Source organism: Ursus arctos, chromosome X, assembly GCF_023065955.2.
Source record: "Ursus arctos isolate Adak ecotype North America chromosome X, UrsArc2.0, whole genome shotgun sequence".
Taxonomy (NCBI): Eukaryota; Metazoa; Chordata; class Mammalia; order Carnivora; family Ursidae; genus Ursus; species Ursus arctos.
In genome coordinates, this window is record NC_079873.1 from 12,793,124 (window position 1) to 12,819,415 (window position 26,292).

Sequence of the window (26,292 nt, forward strand, 5' to 3'; positions counted from 1 at the left end):
ACAAGTCCTACCAAAAGCCCCAATAATATTCCTGACAGCGTAATCCTTTGACAAATGTTAACTTAACCTACAATGTGCTTCCAACAAGTAAGGCATTTTAAAGTAAGCATTTATTTTAGGATAAAATTTGCTTTAACCTACTCATCCTCACCATATTTGAATACATAAAGACTATCACATGGATTTTAAAATTAATTCTCCAGCATTTGAGGATCTACCGCACACTCAACACTATGAATGAGGTGCTGAAAAGAATTTAAGACAACAGTGCTTCTAAGGAGCTCAGAATTTAGCGAGGAAAATTAGGCAGAGTTAAAGAACAATAATCAAGAGTAAAACCTGGGGTGCCTGGCAGGCTCAGTCAGAAGAGCGTGAGACTCCTGACCTCTGGGTCATGGGTTCAAGCCCCACACTGGGTATAGAGGGTATTTAAATAAATAAAACTTAAAAACAAAAAGTAGAGCAAAACTTAAGCACTAATTGGAATGATCTGGACGCTGAGAAGGAAGAGATTGTGGTGGGACCAGTCCCAGAATCCACCATCTTCTTTGGCTTCAGCTACCTGAGTAGGTCCAAAATCTACTACAAGCCTTAACCTTTCTTCCCAGCAAAACTGGGTTTTGGAGCCAATAGGTCCTTGACCTCATGGATGGCTCAACAATTACTCAAACTTCGTACGGCCCAAACTGAACTCTCCCTGGGCCCATTTCTCTGAGTGTCTCCTCATCTTAGCAAAAGCATCTCTTCCCACTAACTAGTTCAAGATGGCAGTCTGGAAATCATCCTTGATCCCTACCTTTTCCTCACCCAATCCAGTCCAGTGGGTCATACCTGGGAAACCTCTTGAAAATCTCTCCACTGGTCTCTATATCCAGGGCTACCACCTTAGACACCCACGCCAACACCACCTTTTGCCAGGATAATTGCAATAATCTAAACCAGGGGGTGGTGACTATGGCCTGCTGCTTGGTTCTCTCTATAAAGCTGTATTGATTGGCACAGAGCTATGACCATTCACTTACATATTGCCTATGGCTGCTTTCACACTCCAGTGGCAGAGTTGAATCTCTGACCTGCAAAGCTCAACATATCTGCTATCGGGCCCTTTATAGAAAAAGTTGGCTGACTCTCCCCACATACACCTAAATGGCCTCCAAGCTTCTACCCCCTCCTGTCTTAGAGTCAAATCATTTGTCACACACCAGCAGAGAGACCTTACAAAAACTCAGAATATTAAAAAACAAAACAAAACAAAAATCCCTCAGAATAGATCTCTCTTGTGCTTCTACCCTCAGTGGCTCACTGCTTCACTAAAAATAAAATATAAATTCCTTGAGTCAGCCAACCAAAGACCCTACAGGATCTAGCCCTTGCAGAGGTTTCTAATCTCATCTCATGTCCGGGCTCACCGCCCCCCCTCCCCACTCCCTACACACACTCCCTGTGCTTCAGCCCCACTGACTTCGCAGGTCCTCAGGCCGCTCTCTTCTTTGCTGCTCCTTACGCCCTCTACCCCCCCTTCTTTATGTATACCTATCTCCTCGCTATCCTTCAGCCTGAAAAGCTAGGTCTTCCTCAGAAAGCCAGACCTTGACCACCACCCCCCAAAGCAGCCTCCCTCCCACACCACTCCCTACCACAGCCCTGTGTCTGCGTCCTTCCTAAGTCAGCACCAGATGCTGTTAGTCCTGTGTGTTCTCTTTTCCTGCCTCTCTACCCCACTAGGTAATAAGCCCCACGAGAGTAGGAACATGCCTGGCCTGCTCCCCACCCTATCGCTGGCACAAGCCCAGCTGCCTGTACACAGCTCTGGAGTTGAAGGGGTTCAGGATAGGTCTGACAGAAATATGCCACTTTGCCGTGAAGATTATTTTGAGTTAAAAGCAATCAAAACCCAGCAGATTCAGGAAAAGATCTCTCCCTCCCCCTCAGCTGCCTTCATTTACATTGGAAAGTGAGGAATCCCCACATCAGGGAGACTTTCAGGAAGAGGGCCTTGCCAGAGGTTCCTCTTTACCTAAGAAATTTAGCTGCATAACAGAGAAGTCATTGTTTTCCAAACATCTCCTCCGCCTCCCTGCAAATGGCCTTCCTCCCCTTCGTATCCCGCAGGCCTCTACCCCTCTCCTTGTTCTGGATATCATATAAGCCTCATTTTCTGGCTGCTTTGTAATCTCCATGTCTATATGGACTTTCGGTACATTTGTTTGATTTTCTCCTATTAATCTGTTTCATGTTAGTTTGATTCTTAGACCGCCAGAAGAATCTTGAAGGGTAACAGTAAAATTTTCCCTCTCCAGCAGGGTTTAGCTTAGTGCTCATCCCAGGACAGAAGGGTCTCAAAATTCAGTATAAGCCCTGGGTAACAGCATTCTAGTACCTGTTACCATAATTACAATGGAATCAAACTAAGAAATGTCAGGACTGCATTGCTACGGGGAAAAAATATTCTTCACTAATTTTAAGTCAGATAACAAAACATAATTAAAGTTCCAGCTTCCTGGGTATGGAACAGATAGAAATATGTGACCTTTCTGTAGGAGAATGACAAACTTAATTATAAAAATCTTAGAAATATCACACGCAACCAGGAAATTGGCAGGGGGTGAGGGGCTGAAGTGCTCACCAACTGCAATGTACCAGAATCTAATGAGAAAAAATTTTAGGGAAAAAAAGGTCTGCACTTAAACTAAACCATATAGGGACACCTATTTTTTCATAGGTGTACTCTGGTAATCAACAGGCAATCTGGAAAAAGGAGGCAAAAAACTTTAAACATTATCCACTTCCGCCCTCACATGGCTTATAGTGGTACTGCACTCTCTCGGCCAATTTGGAAGGTCTTATTACCACCCCTCCGTGATCAGAAACCCTCAGGGCTATTACTAGAATATGCCTAAGTTAATTATTTCCCCCACACAACAAAGAAAATATCACCTATAACAATATTTTGAGATTTCTCCAAAGTTGAAATCAAAGCAACAGCAAATTTATGAGAAGGGCAGTGTCTGTTTTGCCTTTAAGGAAAGGATTCTTCTTTTTTGAAATAAAGACAGAGAGAGAGACAGAGAGAGAAAGAAACAAAGCTTTTATTCCTTTAAGCCGGGCATAAATTATTTCAGGTTTATGTGGAGATGACCTGGCCTAATTAACAAATAAAACCTGTTAGTTCCACTGGTCTGAAAAGTAAGAGCCTCACAAAAAGGCTTCGGAGACATTTCAACCACTTTCACGCGCTTAAAACTGAAAATCAGCTTGGTGGTCCTTTTTCAAAAGCTTAAATCATGCACAAACACCAATGTTGAGCACAATTTAAAACGAACCCAAAAGGATGCCTGACCTAGTGTCCAATAAGCCAATATAAACGTTAGGGTTATATGAAGAAGGAGTAACACTGGGGACAACTTGTCGGTTTCTCTGTTTCCGTGAAATTAAAAATGAAGACCATGAGTCCTGGAGAACAGGAGTCAGATCACATATGCTTTTATACGCCTAGCAGTTATCATCGGGGCTAGTGCATATTAAGTACTAAATTATTGTTTTTTAAGCCAAAAAGAGTCAATTTAAGAGCAGGATGGAAAAATAATAATAAAGACTCAGGGAGTCTGCTTCTCCCTCTGCCCTTCACCCTGCTTGTGCTCTCTCTCTCTCTCAAATTAATAAATAAAAATCTTTTTTAAAAATGTGAGATGTCATTGAGAATTCTTGATTTTATTGCACAAGTGAAATCTTCAACAATTAGGGTCTGAGTCTATAGTATACATCTTTGTAAAATGATGACAAAGAGAATCAGATGCGCTGACCCCAGAAGGAAACAAAAGCTTTCTTCAAGGATGATTCTCAAAAAATAATAGCTAAAAAACTGAGAACATGAAAAAGAAGTGTTATGAAGGCTCATCCTAAGGTCAAATTGGGCTTATATTTTAATGTCATTCAAAGGCAGCTCAATTACACTAAAAAAATAAATCCCCCACCCCCAGTGGAGCAGGGGGGGGGGCAAGAAAAAGCGTTCTGAGGACAGGAGCTGGCGAGGCTCATGCTGGAAGGCTTCGCGTCTGAGGAAAACTGCTTGGAAACAGGGCAGTGAGGGTACCAACGACCAGGAGATCTCTGTGGCTGCTCAGGAGCCCCTTCCTGTGTGGCTTGCTCTGGGTCTTTTGTGCTCCAGGTGCCGGGGCTGAGGAACCTGGGGCCGGCTTCTCCCATCCTGGCGGCATGGGCCTGGATAAGAATACAGTGCACGACCAAGAGCATATCATGGAGCATCTACAAGGTGCCATCAAAATACCAGAAGCACAGATGTCCCCACAAGAACTGCAGCTCCATTATTTCAAAATGCATGATCATGACGGCCATCATTTTCTTGATGGCCTAGAACTCTCCACAGCCATCACTCACTTCCATAAGGAGGAAGAGAATGAACAGGCCCCACCAAGGAGTGCAGCTGAACTGATCAACTTATAGATGGAGTTCTGAGAGCCGATGACAAGAACAATGATGGATACAGGGCCTATGCTGAAATTTGTCCAATCACTTCAGTAGACATTGTTTGGCCATCTAGTTACATGCAAATGTGACCGTTACAATGGGATTGAATACTTTTGGTAATGCAAAATAACTCATTTCCAACTACTGCTACGATGGTATTTTAGTAAAAACCCGCAGCAGTTTAAAACACTGGGGTGAGAAAGAGAAATCAAGAGATATATAAGAGAAATGGGACATATTGGAGTCCCCAAGTACTGTTCAATCTCTTAGTGGACAAGGGCGTGATTAAAGAATCCTTTTAAGAATATTGGATAATTGGAGCATCAAGTACTCGGGAAGTTGACTGTAGAATACCGCTAGTCTTTCGTTTTTCATTCATGCTACCTGAAAAGTAAGACAAGCTTTGCCAAGTGGACACACTTTTCAGTAACAGTGAAGGAATAAGAGAAATGCCAAATGTTTTCCCTGGTGGATCCTGTCTCTTCAGGTAAACGTGATCAGTATTCTGCAAAGTTCCCCGGGGCCTGCATGATGATGTGCCCTTGGGGAGGGGAATATTAGGCTATTTCAAAGCCAGTACATAAGAAGGATGCCAGATCTTGAGTTCAGCTAGGCTTAGAATCTAAGATTCTGTATCTTCTGGCACTTTGGAAATGATACACCATTGACCTAAGTGATTAACATTTTTAAATCTTTCAATATTTTATAGAACTACTGCCACATCCTTTATGTCTTCTTCAACTTAGGAGAGACCTTGAATTTAAAATTGTTGTTTGTTCTCATCATTAGCAAATGTTTGAGCTTTCTTAATATTTGTATTTAACCCTTGTTTCTAGGGTTTGTTTTTGCAGTTGAGGAACTATTAGGAATGCAAGGACGATATTCCTCCTGATTGGTGCTGTGGGGGGTAAAGCTACTAGCTGGTCTTGCCTAAGTGAGGGGTGAGATCACCAAGCACCAGTTGCTGCAAGCTGCATTTAGAAGGAATGGTGTTTAAATTACCTCTTCTAGCTTAAATACGTGAATTCTTTCAGGTTGGGAAAGATTAGAAAAAGAAGCCTAAAAACTCTTAACAGTGCAAATCTCAATAATGGTTGAAAATGAGAAGCAGTAGCCAATTGTAATTTGGTTTATTGGATGTGATGAATGTGCTGGGATGGAAAACCCAAAATGATGGTTGAATGGCGAAAAAACTGCATAGAATGTGCTGTAAGATGTATAGAGACTTATTTTCTCTATTAAAGTATTCCTATAAGAAAACATATGTATTTGGGGCGCCTGGGTAGCGCAGCCGTTAAGCATCTGCCTTCGGCTCAGGGCGTGATCCCGGCGTTCTGGGATCGAGCCCCACATCAGGCTCTTCCGCTATGAGCCTGCTTCTTCCTCTCCCACTCCCCCTGCTGTGTTCCCTCTCTCCCTGGCTGTCTCTCTCTCTGTCAAATAAGTAAATAAAATCTTAAAAAAAAAAAAAAGAAAACATATGTATTTGTAAAAATGTATCAAGTATTTGTGCAGAACTGAGTTGTAAATATTCTTATAACATCCAGTTATTTTGAAAGATTTATATAATGAATCCTGGATATATGAAAAATTAAACTGATGAAACAAAAAAAAATAGATTCCCTCCTTCTCATTTTTTGTGATCTTTTTTTTTTTAATGTATTTTTTAAAAAAGAAGAGTAGAAGGGTGCCTGGGTGGCACAGCGGTTGAGCGTCTGCCTTCGGCTCAGGGCGTGATCCCGGCGTTGTGGGATCGAGCCCCACATCAGGCTCCTCTGCTATGAGCCTGCTTCTTCCTCTCCCACTCCCCCTGCTTGTGTTCCCTCTCTCGCTGGCTGTCTCTATCTCTGTCGAATAAATAAATAAAATCTTTTAAAAAAAAAGAAGAGTAGAGGCAAAAACACCCATACACATGACCATTTGGAAATTCTCCTGTAATTAAGGTTAATAGTATTTAAAGGAGGGGGCATTCTTTCACCTACAAAAATTAAAAGAAAGAAAAAAATCACTGGAAAAGTTATAAAAATGTTCTGGTTTAGAAAAATGGTCATTACTTTTGGGCCAGAGACTGGTTCTTCTTCAAGGAAAATGGACACATTTTGGATCCTTTACCTTTCCTATTGCTAGAACAGCAAAAACCAGTGAAAGTGCTAGACCAGCACTGTCCAATAAAAATAAAAATATAATCTTAAAGTTTTTAGTTGCCACATTTAAAAGAAAAAAGTAAAGAAGAGAAATTAATTTTAACATTATATTTTATGTAGCTCAATATATCCAAAACGTTATTTGGACCTATCACCAATTTTTTAAAAAGTATTAGGTATTTTACATTCTGGGTTTGTTTGTTTGTTTTTTTTTTCATGTTACCTTTGACGCTCAGTGTGCATTTAAAGTTCACAGCATGTCTCAATTAATCCATCTCATGTCAATTTGATTCTTAGTCTGGCTAAAAAGATTCTTTAATCCCTTTGAAGGGGACAGGAATTCTCGCTCCCCAACAAAATCAAATTGTTCAAAAGAGCTTACAGTAAAAAACAGGAGTCCTGTACCCCAACTCTTCCGCTTCCAAATCCCGATTCCTCAAGGTAAGCATTGTAACTCCTCTCTTCAAGATTTCTTCTGCTAGTTTCTATCACATCTCTAAACACCATCTCATCAACTCTTTCTTGACTTGCCCATTTCAGACACCTTCCATCACAACACAAGTTGACTTCCTGCTGTGACAGATGAGGCTGACCCATCCCCAGACCCCAATCTCGATTCTTAGTTGTATTGGTTACTTTCCTAACCTGAGCTATTTTTACCTCTTTTTCTGCCAACTACTACCAATATCTGTAGCTGCCTCACAGTGGAAAATGAAAGTCTTATCTCCCTTTCTCCCTCTCCAGCACCCCTCCACACCTCCACCTCAAAGCTGACATTTACATCCCTGCTTTGAAGCCTTCTCTGATGAATCTTGGGGACTGAGTCTAAAACCTGGAAATCAATAAACAGAGTGACCGTGTAAGTCTCCCTCACTGTAGAGGCAAGCTATGCCCCGGTTCTCCTATCAGATGTCACTCTTCCTGGAGTTTTTACCTGCCTTTCTCTTTTCTTAAATGATTTGTCTTTATCCTTGCCTCAATCTGTTTGCAAACTATTCACTGTATTAGATATTAAATATGTTTCAAAGGAAGCCAGCTTAATTATGCAGGTATGTTCAGTTTATAAGACTCATTAAGCTGGGTACCTATGATCTGTGCACTTTTCTAAAGTGTTTATGTTATACTCCAATTTTTAAAAATCCTAAAGGAGGCACCCTCTCTTTTCCTTGTAAATTGTGGAAGAAGAAAAAGCACGGGAGGGGCGCCTCGGTGACTCCATTGGTTAAGCATCTGCCTTCGCCTCAGGTCATGATCTCAGGGTCCTGGGATCAAGCCCCGCATTGTGCTCCCTGCTCAGCAGTGGGGGAGCCTGCTTCTTCCTCTCCCACTTCCCCTGCTTGTGCATTCACTCTCTCTCTCTCAAATAAATAAATAAGATCTTAAAAAAAAAAAAAAAAGAAATAGCAAGGGAGAGAAAATTCTGCATAGCACATTTACACATTTATATTATCAACCATACGATTATAGTAGTACAATATATAGTTACATTTATGTTAAGTTTATCAGCTCTGTTAACAAAATGGATCGTGCAGATAGCGTAACATCCGTCTGCTGACCCTGACAATGATGACAATAGAACAGCTCACATGTATACGAACACTTCCTGAATAGCAGACATGCCAAGTGCCCTGTTAATATCATCTGGCTTTTATTACAATATTACATTGTTATCATATTGTTATAGTTGATTTCATTGAAGCTTTGAGAAATAATTTGCCAAAAGTCACACAAGCATCTTAATAATGCCTAATAAATTTTGAATACTTCCTATAGATCTGACACCATTCTAAGCACTAAGTGTACTGACTTATTTAATCCTCAAAGCATTATCCCCACTTAGCAGATGAGTAAAGGGAGGCACCCTGGTCCAAGGTCACCCAGCTGGTAAGTGACATAGCTTGGCTATGAACCCAAGCCGTCTGGCTCCAGATTCTTAACCACAGAGCTATACACCACTCAGAGGTCGCAGCAGAAATCTGAACTTGGGCAGGCCGTCTCTAGGAACTAAATTGTTCATTATTTTGCTGTCCCGCCCAGAAATTAGGTCAACTGACATTTACACAAGGAGTACATGCACACTACTCTCATTCATTGAGAGGAAGGGAAACAGTAAATAAGTCACAAGTTCAAATACTTATGTTCTTTCTTTAAGCAGCTAATACTCACTTCTCACCTCCAAATTGCCTCCACTATCACATTTCCCTAACTCAATCTCTACTTCCAAAACACTTCACAAATACAGATGACCCTTGAACAATGCGAGTTTGGACTGTGCGGGTCCACTTCTACGTGTTTTTTTTTTTTTAAATAAATACAATACAGTACTATAAATGTATTTTCTCTTTCTTATGATATTCTTAATAACATCTTCTTTTCTCTTGCTTACTTTACTGTAAGAATACAGTCTGTAACACACATAACATACAAAATACGTGTTAATTGATTCTGTATGTTATCGGTAAGGCTTCTGGTCAACAGCAGGCTGTTAGTAGTTACGTTTGGTGGGGAGTCAAAGTTATACTTGGATTTTTGACTGGGGGTGAGAGAGAAGTCAGCGTCCTTTACCCTCGAACAGCACTCAGTAGAAAGCGTTCTGCAACTGATCTGTCTCCACATGCGGGTTTTTGGACACCAATCCCAGGAGTACTCACCCTGCTTAATGCCAGTCTGACCCACTGACTTGTGACCGCAAGGGCAGGGACCATCTATGTCCTCCCCTGCTATAATCCCAACTCCTAGCCCAGTGTCTAGCACGTAGGAGGCCATCTATACATATATGTTGAATGAATGAAAAGTAGATGCTTAAAAACCCAGAAGGATATAAGTTTATAAAGAAAAATTCCATGCTTGCCTCAATAACGCATATTTGGGGCTCTTCCTTATGACCGTCCACGGGCACCATAGCTTGATTCATAACCCATTCCTGGACAGCATCAGTAATGTGAGGGACAACTGTAGAAAGAAGTAATAATTAGCACAAAAGCTTATTTCATGGTCACAGTCATGAGAAAGGCATGTATTCATGTCTTTAGATCTCCCAAATAACCTAAAAGCCACTTGGCAAATGAGACCAACCACAGTGGTCATGTTATTATCCATCTCACTGAAATCAATATTACAGGCACAACATAGGTTTAATCATTTAAATGTGATGTCATTTCTTTTGAAACTGGCCAACCACAGAGAATAAGAAACAGAAAGCAGAAATGCCATCTTTGAGGCATCTAGAAACACCTATAATGCCAACTAAAAACTGCAAGAAGGGCTGTCAGGCACGCTGCATGCTGGATTCCATGGGGGAAGAAAGACTCAGAGTGGCCCAGCACTGCAGACTCTGGGCCTCCCACCAGCCAGCGGGGAGGGGGCCCCTCAGAGGGTGTAGATGGGCCCTGCATGCTGACCAGGGGCCTGTGGCTGCTAACGTCACCTGAAGAAGCTGAAAGGTGACAACTCCACAAGGATTTGAGGCCCAGGGGCCCCTTGGTGGTGAGCAGGTCTGCAGCTACAGATCTCTGCTGAAGGGACAGAAAGGTGACATCTTACGGGCGCGTGCGGACATCCTCCCGGTGCAGCCACCTAACCTAGTGTGATACACGAGGCAGGAACGTGGCCCTCTGGGAAGCCGAGGCGAGGGAGCATCTGCTGCCTGCTCTATCTCGCACCTGCTGCTCCCTCGAAGTGGGAGGAAGCTGTCGCCCACTGGTGCATTTGGAGCAACCCACATTACATGTGCAGTTTGGCCCCTTCCAGCAGCAGTGGTGGGGTGGGGGGGCGGGGGGGTGTTGGGCGGGCTCTGCCCCCACGTGGGCAGCCCAAGGATCAGGAGTCAGAGCGGGGGCCTGGGGCCTTGTCCTCTCCCCATCAAAGGGACGCGGCAGGTGTCAGGCAGCAACTCTTCCTCCTGTGGGTCTTCCCAAGATCTGCACTCAGGGGAAAAGAATTAGAAAGCACAACTGTAGCTGAGATCTAAGCCACACATCTAGTGTCGGTAATTACACAGCTGATCTTTTGATCTCCATCTGTCCGACCCCCATGTCTACCTCTCAGCTGAATCCAACGTGAGATTTAAAGGAGATGGGGAATTATCGCCTTTACCCCACCACGTGGGAACATAGGACTACAAGACTTGCCGGGGGGTGGGGGAGAGACATAGGTGGACAGGAGTCTCACCCAAGACAAAAGAGAATCATACCACTCAGGAAAAGAGTTGATGAAAAAGGGTCAGACTATACTACCAGCCACTGCAATTTAATCCCCCAGTTCCTCCCCACACTGTCCTTCAAAGGGGAGTAATCCACATCCATGCAAAGATACAAGAAAGGAGACAGACAAAACAAACCAAAAAAGTCTGCACCTCAATCGGGTAAAAATGATGAATGAATGGTTCTGCATGGATTTTATAAATAAAAGCTAAAGACATACGTATATATGGACTAGGGGAAAAAATAACATTAGTAATAAAGAAAAAGACTGAAGAAAATACAATCAAGAACATGGAGGGTGAAGAGGACACCTCTGAAGAAAATGAAAAGGGAAAGAAAGCAAGGATTTGAGAAGGATTAGAACTTGTAGAGCTCAGGGAGCCCCTCATTACTCGTCTATTTTGAGCAGGGTGTGGATGCGCAAGACACGGGAGTCGCTAACCTTTGTGGAATACAATACCTTGTACTGTTTTCCCCAGGTAGTCGCCACGCCTCTCTTTATTGATCACATGCTGATATATCTTCCCAGTGGTGATGTTGTTGTCTTTATAAAGGTTGATATCCAAGAACCGTTCATAATTTCCAAGGTCTAAATCAACTTCTCCACCATCATTTAAGACAAACACCTCACCTAAGATAAAAAGACAATGTAAATATTAAAAATTTGCTATCAGGGGCACCTGGCTGGCTCAGATGGTGAAGTGTCCAACTCTTGATTTCGGCTCAGGCCATGATCTCAGGGTACTGAGATCGAGCCCCTGAGACGGGCTCCCCGCTCAGCAGGGAGTCTGCTTCTCTCCCGCTTCCTCTCTCTCTGCCCTTCCCCCTGCAAGCACGTACACTCTCTCTAAAAATAAACAAATAAAATCTATTTATTTATTTATTTGAGAGGGAGAGGGCCAGTGGGAGAGGCAGAGGGAGAAGCAGATTCCCCACAGAGCAGGGAGCAGGACATGGGGCTCCATCCCAGGTCCCTGGTACCATGACCTGAGCCAAAGGCAGATGCTTACCTGACTGCACCACCCAGGTGCCCCAGTAATAAAATCTTAAAAAAAAAAAAAGTATGTATGCATTATATTCCTAGAAGAGAAAGAAAAACTGTAGATGACAAGTCTTTAAACAGGTTCTTAGATTTAATGTAGTAATAATAAAAATTCCAACAGATTTTTTCAACTTGAGGATGACACTAAAGTTAATTTGTTAGAAAAACAGGTGTGATTACCAAAATAAACACACACAAAAACAAATTTAAAAAGCTCTTAAAACAAATAACAGTGAGTAAAGGAAGACTGAAATACATATGCATAGATGTATTTCAATATATATAAAGATGGAATAAGATAGCATCAACAAATACACAAAACCAAAATATCCAAAAAGATCTCTATTGGGGCTCCTGGCTGGTTCAGTAGGTGGAGCATGTGACTCTTGATCTCGGGGTTGTGAGTTTGAGCCCCACATTGGGTGTAGAGATTACTTAAAAAAAATAAAATCTTGGGGCACCTGGGTGGCTCAGTCCTTAAGTATCTGCCTTCGGCTCGGGTCATGATCCCAGGGACCTGGGATGGAGCCCCACATCAGGCTCCTCTGCTGGGAGCCTGCTTCTTCCTCTCCCACTCCCCCTGCTTGTGTTCCCTCTCTCTCTGTCTCTCTCTCTCTGTCAAATAAATAAATGAAATCTTTAAAAAAATAAAAAATTTAAAAAATTAAAAAATTAAATCTTTAAAAACACAAAAAACAAAAAGATCTGTATTACATAAAATAATTTAATATATCACTTGAAAAAAAACAAATACCCAAGGGTATCATCACAAATCAAAGTAAATAAAACACTCAGAAATAAACTTCAAAGAAATGTAGGAACTATATTTACAAAACTTAAAAAGCTTATTTCAGAGACATAAAAGAAGGTATGAATCAAAGGAAAATCACTTCTAAAGTTCCTGAATGGGCCTGTCAATATTTTCCAGTGTTTAATTTTTCCCCAAATTAATTTATAAATTTAAAGAAATTTTTGTCAAGAACTCCAATGCAGTTTCTTGTAAAGTTGGACAAAATGATTCCTAAGTTAATTCTGAAGAAAATACTTTGAGGTTAAGGAAAAAACAATAGAACAACAAAAAAGGCTTTGCTAGAGGGATAATAAAAATACCTTTTTGCACCAAAAGAGAGAGAGAAAAAAAACAAAGGAAAAAGAAAGGGAATGTGGAAAGCTCTGACCTACTTGATAATAAAAAGCTGCAGCTTTTAAAATGATAGGCAGGAATAAACATAGAACTCCAGACGAGAACAGAGTACAAAGACAGACCTAAGGATAGACAGAAATGTAGTATGTAATAAAAGGTGACATTTCAAGTCAGGAGGAAAAGGATGAACTCTTTGAGAAATGCCATTAGGAATAGTTGGCTAATTGGAAAAAAATTAGAAAAAAAATTGTTACATCTTTATCTCACACCAAATTCAATTCCAACTGTGTTAACAATGTTAAAGTAAAAGTAATTGACAATATAAAAGTTCCAGAAGAAAATATAGATATTTAAATATTCCTGCAGCAGAGAAGCCTAAAGGTGACATCAAAGACAGAAACATAAAGGAAACAGTTGATACATTTAATCACATAAATGGCAAGTGAAAATTTATTAATAACTAACAGAGGTAATATTAAGACAAATTTCAAACAGAGTAGAACTCTCTCTCTCTATATATATATATATAAGTTAATACACTTTATGTAAAATATTCTTAAAAATCATTTTTAAAACATCCAACTTGGGGCACCTGAGTGGCTCAGTCAGTTAAGCGTCCAACTCTTGACTTCTGCTCAAGTCATAATCTCAGGGTCGTGAGATCTAGCCCCGTGTTGAGCTCCGCACTCAGTGGGGAATCTGGTTGAGAGACTCTCTCCTTCTGCCCCTCCCCTCGCTTGCACACTGACGCACTCTCCCTCTCGAATAAATCTTTAAAAAATGTTTTAAAAAATATCCAAAGGAAAACTGGCATAACACATGGAATTAGTCAACTTTACCGCATACCAAACAACCCTAAAATCTTAGCAACTTACGAAACGTTTATTAATTTCTCCCTCGGGTTATGTGGTATGTGGGGGCTGTGGGTCAGTTGTGAGTCTACTTGGTCTCATTCCAGGACCCAGACTGAAGGAGAAATCCCTATACAGGGCAGGCCGTTCTCACAGCAGAGAGCAGAAGCGCCAAAGAGACAGAGCCAATTCAGGGTACTGCCCTGAAAATTTCTGCTTCGACAAAACAGATGTCACAGCCACTAATGTCTCCTAGGGAAAACCAAATCACATGACCAAATAAGGTGACCAACCTCTCGGGTTTGCCCAGGACTAATAGGGTTCCCAGGATTTGGACTTTCAGTTTCAAAACCAGGAAATTCCCAACAAACCAGGAGGAGTTAACCACCATACATGACCAAAGTCCAAAGTCAATGGGACGAGGAAATTTATTCCACAGAAGGAAGTTGGGTAACAGTTTCAAACAAAAATACAATCTACCCATACCCTTGAATAAGTCATTCCACAGACAAAATGAAAAACCAAAGAAATCTAAATGAGAACAATGAGATACCCTTTTGTTTTTTGTCCTTCTCTCAGGTTAGTAAAGTTTAAACAGAATAATATTCAGCAGGAGTATTTAAAAAACAGGCCTTCTTATTTATATATAACTTGGTGCAGATGCAGAGCCCTTATCAGAGAATTCTGGAAATAAGATGGAAGTTGAAATTTGAAGTTTTTCAGATTATGGAAAGGTAAAAAGAACACTTGCCATATATTAGAAAACACCCTAAATGCAAAAACATTCCAAATGGAATTCACGGCTATATGAATATTTTTCAATTTTTAAAACTTTTGAAAAAAGGCTATAAATAGCCACAAACTTATGAAGAATTGTAAGTTTTCAGAACTTTCTGGGTTTTACACTTAATAGATAAGAGATCATGAACCTAAAAACCTTTGATAATATGCATTATATATCAAAAGCCTGAAAAGCATACCTACCTGTGAAATCAGAAATTCTTCACATAGGCATTTATGCTTTAAAAAAATAAATTTTAAAGATTTCCATCACAGTGTTGTTTATTATAGCAATACATTGGAAATTATTTCCCATTACTGTACAGATTTTGTGCAGCCTTAGGAGTATAAAATAAAGGGGTGACTGGGTGGCTCAGTTGATTGGGCATCTGCCTTTGGCTCAGGTCATGATTCCAGGGTCCTGGGATCGAGCCCTGCATCTGGCTCTTTGCTCAGCGGGGAGCCTGCTTCTCCCTTCCCCCTGATCCTGCTCTCTCTCTCAAATGAATGAATAAAATCTTTTTAAAAAATTTTAAAAACAAACAAAAAGAGTATAAAATATATATAAATGTCCACAGTACATTGTTTTAAAAATTAGAATAAAAACTGACGTTACTATAAGATTCAATTCATTTAAAGTTCAAAAATAAAAGTAATCTCTGGAGTTAATGCTTACTATATGTCAAAGAGTTTGGAGAACATTAATTAAGGAAGCATTTTCCTGATCGTTGAAGAACAACTCAGTGATGCTTATCTGTCCCTGCTAGCAGGTTATGCAGGGTATCATGCGGTGGGTAATAAAAACAACAAAAAAGTAAAAAAATAAGCAAAAGTAACATATGGTGTTAAAAGACAGGACAGCGGTTACCTTAGTGGTTTCAGGTGGGGAAAGACTAGAAGGGGCATAAGGGGGGGGTTTCTGTTTCTTGATCTGGGGGCTGTTTACACAGTTTGCTCACTTTATCAAGTGGTACACTTAGGATCTGTGCACTTCCCTGCTTGTATGTAAAAAGTTTAAAAAGAAAGTATAAAAGTGCTAATGCCTTTTTAAAAATAATTAGCATGTACATTAAAATGTCAACATTAGTAATAGTTACTCCAAGTGCTGGGAAACGGAGGACTTTTCTTTTCTTCACTCCGTTCTATATTGTCAGTATAACTGTCAATATATACCATACTATCTGACTTTTTCTCTTAACAATGAAATGTTAAGAGAACTATATTACCTTTATGATAAAATAAAACATAATTTGTACTGTAAAAGGTACAGTGAAAATGGTATCCTCATACATCGTTTTCCAAAAGGGTGGACTAATTTGGAATGTCATCAGCAATACAAAAAATGTATCAACAACCATGAGAACGTTCACATGGTCATAATGAACCATCCAGCAACTCTACTTCTGGAACTCTCTTAAAGAAATTACCCCAAATACAAGAAAGAACTGCAATTTAACCCAGTGCCTTATAAGAGGGGGAAGTTCTTCTCTTTCATACCGTGCTCGTAAGGTGAAAAAGTGCCCGCATCGATGTTAATATAGGGGTCAATTTTGATGGCAGTAACTCGGAGTCCACATGATTTTAGAATCGTCCCAATGCTGCTTGCAATGATCCCTTTACCAATGCCTGAGATGACCCCTCCAGTGACCAGAATGTACTTCATTGGCAGAAGAGGTGGCTGGGTGCCAGCACCCAGATATAATCTGAAAGGTAATAAAATTAAGAGTCAGGGAAGAGAATCATATTCTCAGACCAGTAAAGCAGGAGTGTGTGAAACCAGAATTTCAGAAGCACACAGCATTTTTCCACAGAAAGTAAATTTTTGAAATAAAGTCTTATCCTCTAGATTTTCCATTTTTATCTCTATGCAGAAGGCGGTGGATACTTTCTGCAAGTGAAGTGGCTGGCTCCATTGCCCTGATTTTCCATTTATTCCAACTCTATCATGTGATGAACTTCATCATGAGAAACCAAATTTCGCTGGGATTCAGAAGCATGGTAAAATTTTTAAGAGAAAAGGATCTGGAATCAGACTGATCCGTACAAGCTGTACCTGGGCAAGTTACTAATCCTTTCTGTGCCTGTTTCTTCATCTGTGAAATGGAATAAAAAAAATACCAGTCCCTTGGAATATTACTCAGCACTAAAAAGAAATGAGCTATCAAGCCATGAAAAGAAATGGGGGAAACTGCAGTGCATATTACTAAGTGAAAGAAGTCAATCTGAGAAGGCTACGTATATACTGTATGATTCCAACTATTTGACATTCTGGAAAAGGCAAAACTATGGAGACAATAAAAGGATCAGTGGGTGCCTGGGGTTGGGGGGAGGGAGGGATGAATATGCAGAGCACAGAGGATTTTTAGGGCAGTGAAACTATTCTGTATGATACTATAACGGTGGATACACATCATTATGCATTTGAAGCCCAGAGAATGTAAAAGGCCAAGAGCAAACTCCAGTGTAACCTATGGAGCTTGGATGATAATGATGTATCAATGCAGGTTCGTCAATTGTAACAAATGAACCCCTCTGGTTCCAGATGTTGATAGTGAGGAAGCCTGTGCATGTAGGGGCAGGCAGTGTATGAGAACTCAGTGCTTTCTGCTCATTTTTGCTGCAAACCTAAAATTGCTCCAAAAAATAGTCTTTTTTTTTTAATCAGTCTTCAAATATGCCAACATTAAAAAAAGCTCATAGGTGGTTGTGAGGATTAAATGAACTAAGGAATAGAGGAGAGGTCAGCTGATGCCCATTCTGATTTTGCAGTCTCCTCTACTTCCAAAACAAACGATCAGGACTTGAAGGTGTGTGTATAAGGTTATCTCACTGCAGAGCTCTGAGTTCAGTTTAAACTAGTGGACCATGGTCAAGGCAAGTAAACTGAAGCCATCCAAAATACACCCGTCCCATCTCAAATGGCTTCCCTAAGTCCCTGGACCTTTCTCTACACACTCCAATTAATCACTGCTCCTCTTCCCTAGCCAGCCGGCATTCCACTCACTCAGCTAGATCTAGTCCAAAAGATTAAGCACCAATCCAAAGCCAGAATGCTCCTCCTATAAATCCAAAATGTATCTGAATATTCACCTCTTTCCACTCCTACTGGCCCAGGTGGTCATTATAGGGGTAATTTCTTCACGGCTCTCCCTTACCCACCTCACTGCTGATTTCTTCTATTTTAGTAAGTGCCCCTCCTCTGGAGTCAGACAGTCTGGGTGCAAATGCTGATTCTGTTATTTACAGCTATGACCCTGGGCGACTTCTTCAACTTTTCTAAACGTCAAATTTCTCTACCTGTGCAGTACACAGAGATTGTAACCGTGCTTTCCTTATAAAGGCATGTGGGCATTTACAAAGAGAGTGCCCAAGTGCTTAATGACACCCGTTACCATTTTTCACAGTGATCTACTCATCATTCAATCAGTTCACAAATGTTTATTATAGGTCTATTATGCTTAACATGTTCCCAGGTCATGGGGACATGGGGGTAGACAAAAAGTCAAGGTCTCTGCTCTCTTGGACTTCACCTTCCCTGTGGGATTAAGAGGCAATTGGAAGCCGGCATCCGTTTTGTTAGTTGAGATGAAAGAATGAATACGAGAGGTCATATCGGCCCCAGGCAATAGCTGGACCGGCCAAAGAACCTGTAGGAATGCAACTCCATTTGCTTACAAGTAAAAATATAATTACCTGGGTGCCTCGGTGGCTCAGTTGGTTAAGCGCCCACCTTCAGCTCACGTCATGACCCCGGAGTCTCAGGATCAAGGCCCACATCGGGCTCTCTGCTCAGCAGAGAACTTGCTTCTCACCCTGTTCATGCTCACTTGCTCGCTCTCTCAAATAAATAAATAAAATTTTTAAAAAAAATTTTTTAAAGATGTAATTACCAGATGTACCTAATGAAATCTCCAACATAAAGAACAAAGGTATTTATCAGATTCCAAGTCTCTTGAGATGGAAAAGAAGACCTCCAGGGGACCAGATGAAGCTGCCCCCGAGCACCTGCTAGCTAGCAGGATCTCATGAGCCTCCAATGAATGGCGTCCGCCTTCTCAGGAGACCCTGCCCCAAATCTTGCCCTTAAAAACCCTTACTTGCAAGCCACTGGGGAGTTTGGGACTTTAGAGCGTTACCTCCCTGTTCTCCTGGGTAGCACCACACCAATAAATAGCCTATCTTCCTTCACTGCAAAACCTCAGTGTCCGTTTTTATTGGCTTGCTGAGCATCGGGCGGACAAACTCTCGTTTGGTTTGGTTACGAAATGAGCACTGATGTCATTGTACCTTATACTGGCACTGTCACTCTATTAAAATGACCTCCTATTTGTAAAAATTAGCAAGATTGAAAAATGTCATTGAAAACTGGAGTGCATTCATGTGAAGTCACATCATGTGGTTGTCAAAAAGCCTAAGAATTTTTTCATTAAAAAATCCCTTCTATAGAAGAATATAAAATTGAATATAATATTACCTCAAGTATGTTTTTAAGACTAATCAAAAGTACATCAAAAAGCTAAATTTTAATCCTTAAGTAGGCAATTACTACTTTTCTATATTTTCAAAAGCATAAGATGCCTTTTTAAGCACGTCGGATATTTCACAATGTCCTTCCTCAAAATGTAGCTTAAGGGGTTTCCTGGGTGGCTCAGCCAGTTAGGCATCTGCCTTTGACTCAGGTCATGATCCCAGGGTCCTGGAACCGAGTCCCAAATCGGGCTCCTTGCTGGGCGAGTAGCCTGCTTCTCCCTGTGCCTGCCTCTCCCCCGGCTCGTGCTCTCTCTCTCTCTCTCTGACAAATACATAAATGAAATCTTTTTTTTTTTTTAATGTAACAATACCAAGCAGACACCTACTCCTTTCTACCTCTTGTAAGCAAACAAGCAAGTTTGAAGCAAGTTTTAAAACTGCAGGAAAAAGCAGGCTCTTCAGGCTACTTCCTTGAATTGAGCTGTTTTTCCCCCTGTGAAGACTTAAGTTTTTCATTTACTCTTACATGCAGTGAGCAGAACGGACTGTTCGCAAAACAGGAGTGTGTAGAGCTGCTTCTGTCTGCAGTCCAATAAAAACATTACAAAAGCTACCTGTGTAATTTTAAATTTTCTAGTAGCCATATTTAAAAAGTAAAAAGAAACAGGAAGTTAATTTTAATAATACCTTATTCAACCCAATGTATCCAAAATACTATCATTTTAACACACAATGTAAGAATTCATTAGTGAGGTATTTTATGTCCCCCTTTTTTTGTACTAGTTTCTTCAAAATTCGGTGTGTCTACTTCAGCACATCGCAATTCAGACACCACATTTCCAGTGCTCCAGAGGCACATGCGGCCAGTGGCTCTCGCACTCTGAGACAGCGCAGGCCCAAGAGCAAATGAAAACATCGGAAGCACCAAGAAACACCTTCTCAAATGATGGCCATTTAAAAAGTAATTATTAGTCAAAAAGTAGAATACTTACTGAATGATGCCCTTTTATTAAGTGCTAAAGCAGGCAAAACTAAGCTATGATAGAAAGCAGGCAGGTGGGGGGCGTGTGGACTGACTGGACAGGGGCACGAGGGAACTTCCTGGGGCGATGGAAATGAAATGGTGTGCACGTCAACGTTGGGGTAGTAGTTACACGGATGTGTAATTTGTCAAATCCTCGATCTGCACCCTTAAAATGGGGGCATTTTGTTGTATGTAAATTACACATCCAATCTGTAAAAACTGTTGCCAAAAGAAAGCTATTTTGTGGCAGCAGCGTACTTAGTCCCAGTGCGCCCTAAACAGCTATTCTGGGTAAAATGCTGGGGTCGTTGCTTAACCAGTGCACTGGGCGGGGGAGGGGACCGAAAGGCCATTTCACTCCGCGCGGGGCTTCACTTCCGCCAACGCCATCTCGGGGCTCTCTGGGCTCCCGAGGCCAGGGAGAAATGCGGCCCGGGGTGCAGCCGGCCCTTGCGCCCCCTTCCGAGGCCGGTTGGGGGAGAAGTGCACCCCGGGAACGCGACGCTCCAGAGCCCGGATCTTGGGCCGCCGCAGGGCGGGCTCCGACGGCACTGGGCGCCGGCAGGGCAGCCCTGGCCCCCGCCCGTCTGCCGTCCGCCGTCCGCCGGAGGCTTGCGCGCGCCGGGTGCGGGGACGCGCCGGTTGCCGGCCCCTCTCCGACTCGGCGCGGGCGCCATCGGCGAGGGGACAAAGGCGCCCGGCCCCACGTGCGCGCCTGGACTGGGGGCGCGGAGGCCCTGGGGACGCGGGGTGGCCACAGCGCGGAGGGCCTGGGGGTCCGGGGAAGGTCCGGGCGGGGGGTTACCTGCGCGGTGGTGGTGGCGCCGGGAGAGTGGCCGGTGGGGACAGCGCGCTCCGCCCCGTGGCGGGCCCGCGCTCACCTGTAGGGCTGGGGAAGGGGCCGCCGCTAGGGGTGTCCCCTGTCGCCACCAGGTCCTTCCCGCCGCCCACGCGGGCCTCGGGGTGCGCGGCGCCCTCCTCGCCCACCTTTCCCTCTCCTGCTGCTGCGGGCCCCGCTGACTCACGCTGGTGAGCTTGGGGTTTGCACCCGCGTTTGTGCAATGCTCCAAAACAAGCGCCTAAAAAGTGACTCCTCAGGCACAGACAGCTTCCCGCCACCCTCCGCCCTGGATGCACTTGGCCCCAGGCCTCGCTCAGCCCGGGGACTGCTCCTCCCCTCCGCGGCTCATATAGCTGAGGCACTTCGGGGGCGCGGGTGAACGCCACGTTCCCGGCGAGCCCCTGCCTCTTGGCAAGCTGAGATCCTTACTCGGGTCCTCCCGTCCAGTTCTCACCACTGTAAAGAGTTTCACACTGTCCACAAACGTTTGTGGATCCCTTACTGCGCTCCAGGAACTGCAGAACGCTAAGAAGAGGACGCAGATACAACTCGATTCCTGCCTTTGAAGGGGTCACAGTCTGGAGGCAGGTCTACACATCTTTTGAAATCAGTAAAGTTCCCTGGGGCGCCTGGCTGGCTCAATTGCTGGAGCATGCTACTCTTGATCTCTGGGTTGTAGGTTCAAGCCCCGTGTTTGGTGTAGAGATTACTTAAAATCTTAGAAGAAAAAATTAGTAAAGTTCTTCAAACAGTACTAGTGTAACAAACAAGAAAGAAAGAAAGAAAGAAAGAAAGAAAGAAAAAAAAAAAAAAAGAAAGGTGGGGGGGCAATCAGGGGTTCACCCACTGACTTTTTTTAAGAGTATTTGGAGGATGGCTGGTGCTGGGAGAAGACACAGGTTATTCAGGGGAAGGGAAGAACATACACAAAGCACTGGAGGAGAAAGGCTCTAACTGGACAATAGAAGGGTTTGGGGTTGAGTTGGAAGTTAGGAAAGTGGTGAAAATTTTGAATTACCAGTGTGAGTCACTAGAGTACCAAGTTAGGCAGGTATCATTGAAGACCTAGGGGAGTTTAGAAACCATAGTATGTAATGATGCCCAGCTATGATTTTGCCAGCTATCTATAGGTGGATATATAAATATGGATATTTATGATAAAAGTAGTTTGTGGGCTGCGTAGAGGGCAGTGAGTGAGGCAGTTGAGGGCCGGAAAGAATGTGATTGTGGTACTGCACTGGGCGTCTAGACCACACAGGGAAGGACTGAGAACAGTGTAGAGCTGATACACTATGAAGAAAAGAATCAGAACTAAAGACAAAGGCCTCTGGGAATAAGGGAGCTGGCATGCTGTCACCAGCTGTGGTGTTGGCATTGGAGACTTTAAAGGGGAAGTAATTCCAGGAGATGATTCAGTTTAGGGTCTGACAGCTGAAACAGAGTCAAATGAGTGGGTCTAGCACCCACCAGGCCACTGTGTGGGACACCTAGGTCCTTGGAACTTGGAGGAGTCAATTGAGACCAAGGAACCAAATCTTCAGTGAATGTGGAGGAGTGACCCCAAAGCTAATAGATGACAGCAACAAGGATGGGTGGAGGGTTTATGGCAAAAATTCAATGAGTTTCAAAGCAAAGGGGAGTTTCTCCCCACCGAGGATGACAGAGTATTGTCATGGAAGAAGCAGGAAGGCACTAGGGATAGTGATGTCAGCTTCTGGAAAATAAACAGAGGCTCCACTCAGCAGGAAGTGTATGGAAGCCCCAGGTCTTCATGAAGGCCAATAAATAAAATTTTTGAAAAGGAGGAAACACCTTTGGGGCACCTGGATAGCTCAGTCGGTTAAGCATGTGACTTCAGGGGCGCCTGGGTGGCTCAGTCGTTAAGCGTCTGCCTTTGGCTCAGGGCCTGATCCCGGCGTTCTGGGATCGAGCCCCACATCGGGCTCCTCCGCTGGGAGCCTGCTTCTTCCTCTCCCACTCCCCCTGCTTGTGTTCCCTCTCTCGCTGGCTGTCTCTCTCTCTCTGTCAAATAAATAAATAAATAAATAAAATCTTAAAAAAAAAAAAAAGCATGTGACTTCAGCTCAGGTCATGATCTCGGGGTCCTGGGATGGAGTCCTGTATCTCATTCCCTGCTCAGCGGGGAGTCTGCTTCTCCCTCTCCCTCCGCCCCTCCCCCTGCTCATGCTCTCTCTGTCTCTCTCTCAAATAAATAAATAAAATCTTTAAAATTTAAAAAAAAAAAAAGGAGGAGGAAACACCTTTGAAGGCTGGAGGCATGGAGAGGTTTGTAATGAAAGAAGTCTTCCAGAGTGTCCTGTGGAAAAGACACTCATGAAATGGGCCAACATCAATGGTGGTATTTACCTGCCACATATGTAAGGTTTCCTTCCGCATTTCAATACTTCATTCTCTTTTCACAACCAGGACAATTACTATGGTCCCCTTTCTTTTTTTTTTTTTTTATAATGATTTTTTATTATATTATGTTAGTCACCATACAGTACATCCCCGGTTTTCGATGTAAGGCTCGATGATTCATTAGTTGTGTATAACACCCAGTGCACCATGCAATATGTGCCCTCCTTACTACCCATCACCAGCCTATCCCATTCCCCCACCCCCCTCCCCTCTGTAGCCCTCAGTTTATTTCTCATAGTTATGGTCCCCTTTCTGTAACGAAGAACCCGAGGCTTAGAGATGTGAAGTGTCCTGACCAAAGGTACATTAGTTAAGACGAGGAGCAAAGCCAGGACATCAATGTTTGTCTCCAAAGCCAGATTGTTCAGCACAGGATGTGGGGCTTTATCCTTATCTTATTCTATTCCTCTATGTAGCTAACAGACGGAAGATATTTTGTGATTACAAAGGGATTATCATAACTATTGTATTATTGATCCAAAATGGGGAAAAAATTGAACAGAAAAACAAATTTGATAACAGGATTCAGATTGACCGATTTGGGTGGGACAAGACTATCCTCATGAATAAACAAGTATTTATTCATGGCCCACTACCAGCATAGCAATAAGGATAAAAAAAGAGATGAAAACAAAGTCTGTCATTAAGTTGATTGCTCGTGCTCTCTTACAATCTTTTATTTTGAAGAATTCTACCTTTCAGAACCATTGTAAAACCATCTGTTCCCCGGGGAACTCAGCCTTTACTGTGGTTTTGGGTGCTCCTGAAGATAAGGCAAAAGTAGAGCCGAATGGGTTGGGCCCCACCTCTGCACCGTATTTTTGCAGGTGAAGAAACTTGAAGGGCAGAAAGGACAAATAACACATCAAGGTTATTCATCTGTTAGATGGTGACGTTAAAAACTTCATTCCTCTAGGCTTCTGACTGAAATTCTGGGCTCATTCCGATCATACTTGAAACAAATATCCCTTTTCAGTCAAGTGTTGACCACTTTCAGATTCTTACCAACATAAATCCCAGAAAACATTTGTCCTAAGATGTCTCCTGACTTTCAAAGCTGAATCAATACCCAGACTCTAAAAACAGGTTGGAATGTCACTGATGCCACTGAATTGTACACTTAAAAATAGTTAAAATGGGGGGCACCTGGGTGGTTCAGTCGGTTAAGCGTCTCTCAGCTCAGCTCAGGTCTTGATCTCAGGATCTTGAATTCAAGCGCCACACTGGAGTCCACACTAGGCGTGGAGCCTATTTAAAAAAAAAAAAGTTAAAAGAGCAGATTTTATGTTATATATATTTTACTACCATTTAAAAAATTAATAGTGTAATGTATAACAAAAATCATTGAATTGTACACTTTATATACGTTAATTATATAGTATGTGAATCATATCTCAATAAAGTTGTTTGGCTCTAGGGCGCCTGGGTGGCTCAGTCGGTTAAGCATCTGCCTTCAACTCAGGTCATGATACCAGGGTCCTGGGATAAGGTCTCACGTGGGGGGGGGGTGTCCCTGCTCAGAGGGGAGTCTGCTTGTCCCTCTCCCTCTGCCCTGCTTGTGCTCTCTCTCTCAGTCTCTCTCAAATAAATAAATAAATAAATAAATAAAATCTTTAAAAAGAAGTTATTTGGCCTTATTAAGCCAAAATCCTGGATCGGAATTGTGACTATACCTCAGGCTGGAAAACTGGAGAGTAGGAAAATCAGAATCAGAATCTGTCATAGTCTGTCCCCACATACTCCCACAGGACACTGGAACTAGGTGGGAGGAGGAGGAATAATGGTTGTCCTTCGCCAACCGATTCCTTAAGACTGCTTGTGAAATCTGTTCACGCACTCGCTGCTCTGAAGGGGTAGTTGTTCACTTGACCAGTTGTTTGTTTGTTTTTCATTTACATGTTATTATGGAAAAAGTTAAAGGTACAGAGTGGCAGACATAAAAGTATAACCACCAGCTTGAACAACTTCAAACCATGGCCAAGCTTTTTTCATCTATATCCCTACCCTTTTCTGCCCCACTTCCTGTATTAATTTGAAGCAAATGACAGACATCCTATCATTTCTTTGGTAAATATCTCAGTACAACTCTCTTAAAGATAAGAACTCCTTTAAGTACACACAATACCATCACCACAATTTAAAAATTAACAATCCCTACGTCTATCAACTCATACATGGATTAACAAAAAGTGGTATCTATATGCAAGAGAGAATCACTCAGCCTTTTTTAACATAGCCTTTTAAAGGCAGAATTTTAAGATAATTCTGACACATGCTATAACATGAATGAACATCAAGGACATTTGCTAAGTGAAATAAGACAGTCACAAAAAGACAAATATAGTATGATTGCACTTATATGAGGTTCCTGGAGTAGTCACAGTCATAGAGACAGAAAGTAAAATGGTGAATGCCAGGGGCTGGTGGGAAGAGAGAATGGGGAGTTGTTTAATGGGTATAGTTTCAGTTTTGCAACTTGAAAAGAGTTCTGGAGATTGGTTGCATAATGTGAATGTACTTAACACTACTGAACTGTACACTTAAAAATGGTTGAGATGTTAAATTTTATGGGTATTCTAAAACAATTAAATTTTTAATAATTCCTTAATTTCATGAACTGTTGGATCAAATTTCCAGTTTTTATACTTCTCCCCCCCAATGTTTGTTTGAATTAGGATCTAAACAAAATCCACAGGTTGCCATGGATTATGGCTTTTAAATCATTCCTAATCTATAGTTTCCCCCTTTCCCCTCTCCTCCTTGCAATTTATTTGAAGAAACAAGGTCATTTGTCCTGTGGTTTCTCACAGCTTAGATTCTGCTGCCCACATCCCGTGGTGTCCTTTTAACACTTTCCTTAATCCCCTGTATTCCCTATAAATTAG

At 42.3% G+C, this 26,292-nt stretch overlaps 1 protein-coding gene and 1 pseudogene across 5 annotated transcripts in view; one reads left to right on the forward strand and one right to left on the reverse strand.

Moving 5' to 3' along the window:
- CTPS2 (CTP synthase 2) overlaps positions 1–21,560 on the reverse strand; it is a 97,211-nt gene extending 75,651 nt beyond the window's left edge. The window contains exons 1-5 of one of the 5 annotated variants that reach the window (XM_044377560.3): positions 20,951–21,288; positions 18,345–18,489; positions 16,149–16,354; positions 11,295–11,465; positions 9,484–9,584 (exon numbers count right to left, since the gene is read on the reverse strand). In XM_044377560.3, the coding sequence (XP_044233495.1) occupies positions 9,484–9,584; positions 11,295–11,465; positions 16,149–16,314 (438 nt within the window). In that variant the 5' untranslated portion in view covers positions 16,315–16,354; positions 18,345–18,489; positions 20,951–21,288. Of the gene's footprint in view, positions 1–9,483; positions 9,585–11,294; positions 11,466–16,148; positions 16,355–18,344; positions 18,490–20,950; positions 21,302–21,415 lie in introns of those variants that run through there. The other 4 variants (XM_048213588.2, XM_048213586.2, XM_048213587.2 and 1 more) reach the window with 4 other exon arrangements.
- On the forward strand, positions 73–4,577 carry LOC113242188 (multiple coagulation factor deficiency protein 2 homolog; annotated as a pseudogene).
- Positions 21,561–26,292: the final 4,732 nt, after the last annotated feature.